General features: G+C 36.0%; 1 protein-coding gene across 1 annotated transcript; it reads left to right on the top strand.

The window, feature by feature from the left end:
* The first annotated feature begins 391 nt into the window (after window positions 1-391).
* LOC149559853 (uncharacterized) lies at window positions 392-1,582 on the top strand. Its single transcript, XM_089827495.1, has 4 exons — window positions 392-667; window positions 830-938; window positions 1,041-1,165; window positions 1,382-1,582. Exons 1-4 carry the CDS (start codon window positions 392-394, stop codon window positions 1,580-1,582), a joined length of 711 nt encoding a protein of 236 aa, XP_089683621.1.
* Window positions 1,583-2,581: the final 999 nt, after the last annotated feature.

Below are 2,581 nucleotides of genomic sequence, written 5' to 3'. Positions count from 1 at the left end.
ATGTAATTCTTGTGTGAATATGACTTTGGGATTAAGTATGTGTAAGGGAAGGAAAATGTTGTTGCTGATGCACTTAGCAGAAGGCAACATGAATTATCTTCTTTGATCTTAACAGTGGATCTTAGGAATAAGATTCTTCAAAATCTTTCTGCAGATCATTGGTTTCAAGATGTTAAGACAGTTATCTAGTGGCAGCATCTTGGAAGGGCGATTTGAGGGGTATTCAGTAAATTCTGAAGGTTTACTGCTTTTTAGAGGGAGTGTGTACATTCCTATTTCAGGTGATTTGAGAAATCTAGTTATGTTTGAGGCTCACAAAGCACCATATTCAGCTCATTCGGGTGTCAAGAAAATGCATGCTGACTTTAAGTGACATTGTTATTGGTCTGGAATGAGGAGAGACATAGAAAATTTTGTGGCTCGATGCTTGGAGTGTCAGCAGGTTAAGGCCGAACATAAACAGCCTGCGGGACTATTGCAACCACATAATGTTCCAAAATGGAAATGGGACACCATCTCTATAGATTTTATTATTGGATTTCCTATTACAGCTTGTAGGCATGACACTATTATGGTTGTAGTGCATCGTTTGTCTAAGGTTTCCCACTTTATTCCAATTAGATCATCCTATAATGCAACAATGGTTGCCAAGATTTTTATGGAGCAGGTAGTTAAGTTAAACGAAATTCGTAAAAAGATTATATCTAATAGGGATCTAGTGTTTACTTCATATCTTTGGAGATCCATGCAGCAAGAGTTAGGAACTCAGCTGAATTTTAGTTCAGCTTATCACCCAGAGACAGACGGACAAACTGAACGTGTCAATTAGATTCTGGAAGACATGCTTACGATGTACATAATGGATAGGCAGAATAAATGGGAGGAGTATCTACATTTGGTAGAGTTCGCTTATAATAAAGGATATCATAGTTCCATAGGTATGGCACCATTTCAAGCATTGTATGGTAGACCTTGTAGAATACCTCTTAGTTGGGATAATTTGGAGGACAGGACTCTTTTAGGACCTGTTATGTTGCTAGATTTGGAGCAGCAAGTTAAAAGGATCAGAGAACACCTCATTACTGCTCAAGATAGACAGAAGAAATATGCTAATAAGCATAGAATTGACTGTCAATTCTTTGTGGGTAATAAAGTGTTTCTCCAGGTAAGACCACATAAAAGTCCAATTCGATATGGAAAGGGATCCAAGTTAGCACCTTGATTTGTGGGTCCATTTGAAATTTTGGAGTAGATTGGACCAGTTGCCTATAAACTTGCCTTGCCACCAAGTCTTTCATGCATTCATAATGTATTTCATGTTTCAATTCTGCATAAGTATATACCTAATATTGCTCACATTCTTGATTTGAAAAATTTATAGATTATGGATGGACAAATCATGCTAGAACTAGTGCAGATCATTCAAAGCAGAACTATGACTTTAAGAGGGAGAGAAATAAGACAGGTAAAGGTCCTATGGGACCCTGATGATGAAACATTTGCTACCTCAGAGGACACTGAAATGATGAGAGAAGCTCATCTGTTCTTGTTTATTGACTTCCAGGAGAAAGTCAAAACCTAGAGGGGGAGGGTGTCATGCCTAACCACTACTCTGAGTTTTTCTACCAATTAGGACTTTGTTGTCTTAAGATTTCTTTCTGATGTTATGATTGAATTTTTGTAGAATTTGGCTATTATACTATTGTTGAATAATGAGATTGACGCTGAATGTATTTTCTATGAAGAACTATGTTTTAGCAGTAAATGTGATTTAGGATTTTATGAATTGCATTTGGCATATCATTAAGTTCAAGTTGATAGATTAATGAAATCTTAGTTATTAAGTTTTTGATTCTTTGTTTACTACATTTTGTTTCATGCTGTATGATGACGTGATGTTGCAGATATTTATAAATGGTTTTATGCTATATTTAATCAGAATCCATTATTGTACTTTCATACATGTAACTATACATGGATTTAATGTTTAGATTGTGTTAACCCTTAAGATGATTTCCTTTCTTGACTCATGTTGGATTGTAATTGAAGGAACCATGGTTTTCATTTATATAAATATATTTATATATGTATTGTCTTATGATTAAGGTTCAACACCTTAGTGGAGCTTGGCATACATTTGTATTTGTTTTAAAAAGAGAGTTAAAAACACCTCGTATGCAATTAGCAATGATGTAACCCTAAATGGGTATCGGTTGCTATGAAGGAGGGCAACATTGTTATTTTGTTTGGAGCCATTTTTATGGTGGTGGACTTGGAACTACCGAACTTATGGCATTGAAGTTACAGTCAACCATACCTTGATGAGAGTCGAGTTTTTGCTGGTTACGGGCCGATTTTTGAGCCACATTGCTCTGCTGATTTTACATCTGTGGTTTCATGTTGAGATATCGGCATTTCTAATGGGAATTGGTTGGAAGGTTAACGTGCATATTTGGTTTAATTCAATGGAGTTATTTCTCAGAGTTTGGCTATTGTGGTTTATGGAGTTTTTGTTTCACTCTATTGTGAAATCCTCTGCTAATTGTGTGAGTCGACATTGTGGAGTTTTGCTCACCGGTGT

This window comes from Cupressus sempervirens, chromosome 4, assembly GCF_028749045.1.
Source record: "Cupressus sempervirens isolate cs-2001-9-10 chromosome 4, ASM2874904v1, whole genome shotgun sequence".
In the NCBI taxonomy this organism is placed as follows: Eukaryota; Viridiplantae; Streptophyta; class Pinopsida; order Cupressales; family Cupressaceae; genus Cupressus; species Cupressus sempervirens.
Note: the sequence above shows the minus strand (reverse complement) of the source record. Positions and strands in the feature narration are given on the sequence as shown.

Coding starts and splice junctions, on each gene's coding strand:
- LOC149559853 (XM_089827495.1), top strand. CDS start 392: ATGAGGAGAGACATAGAAAATTTTGTGGCTCGATGCTTGGAGTGTCAG. Junction 939..1,040: donor AGGATATCATAGTTCCATAG/GTATGGCACCAT, acceptor TTATGTTGCTAG/ATTTGGAGCAGCAAGTTAAA. Junction 1,166..1,381: donor GTAATAAAGTGTTTCTCCAG/GTAAGACCACAT, acceptor AAAAATTTATAG/ATTATGGATGGACAAATCAT.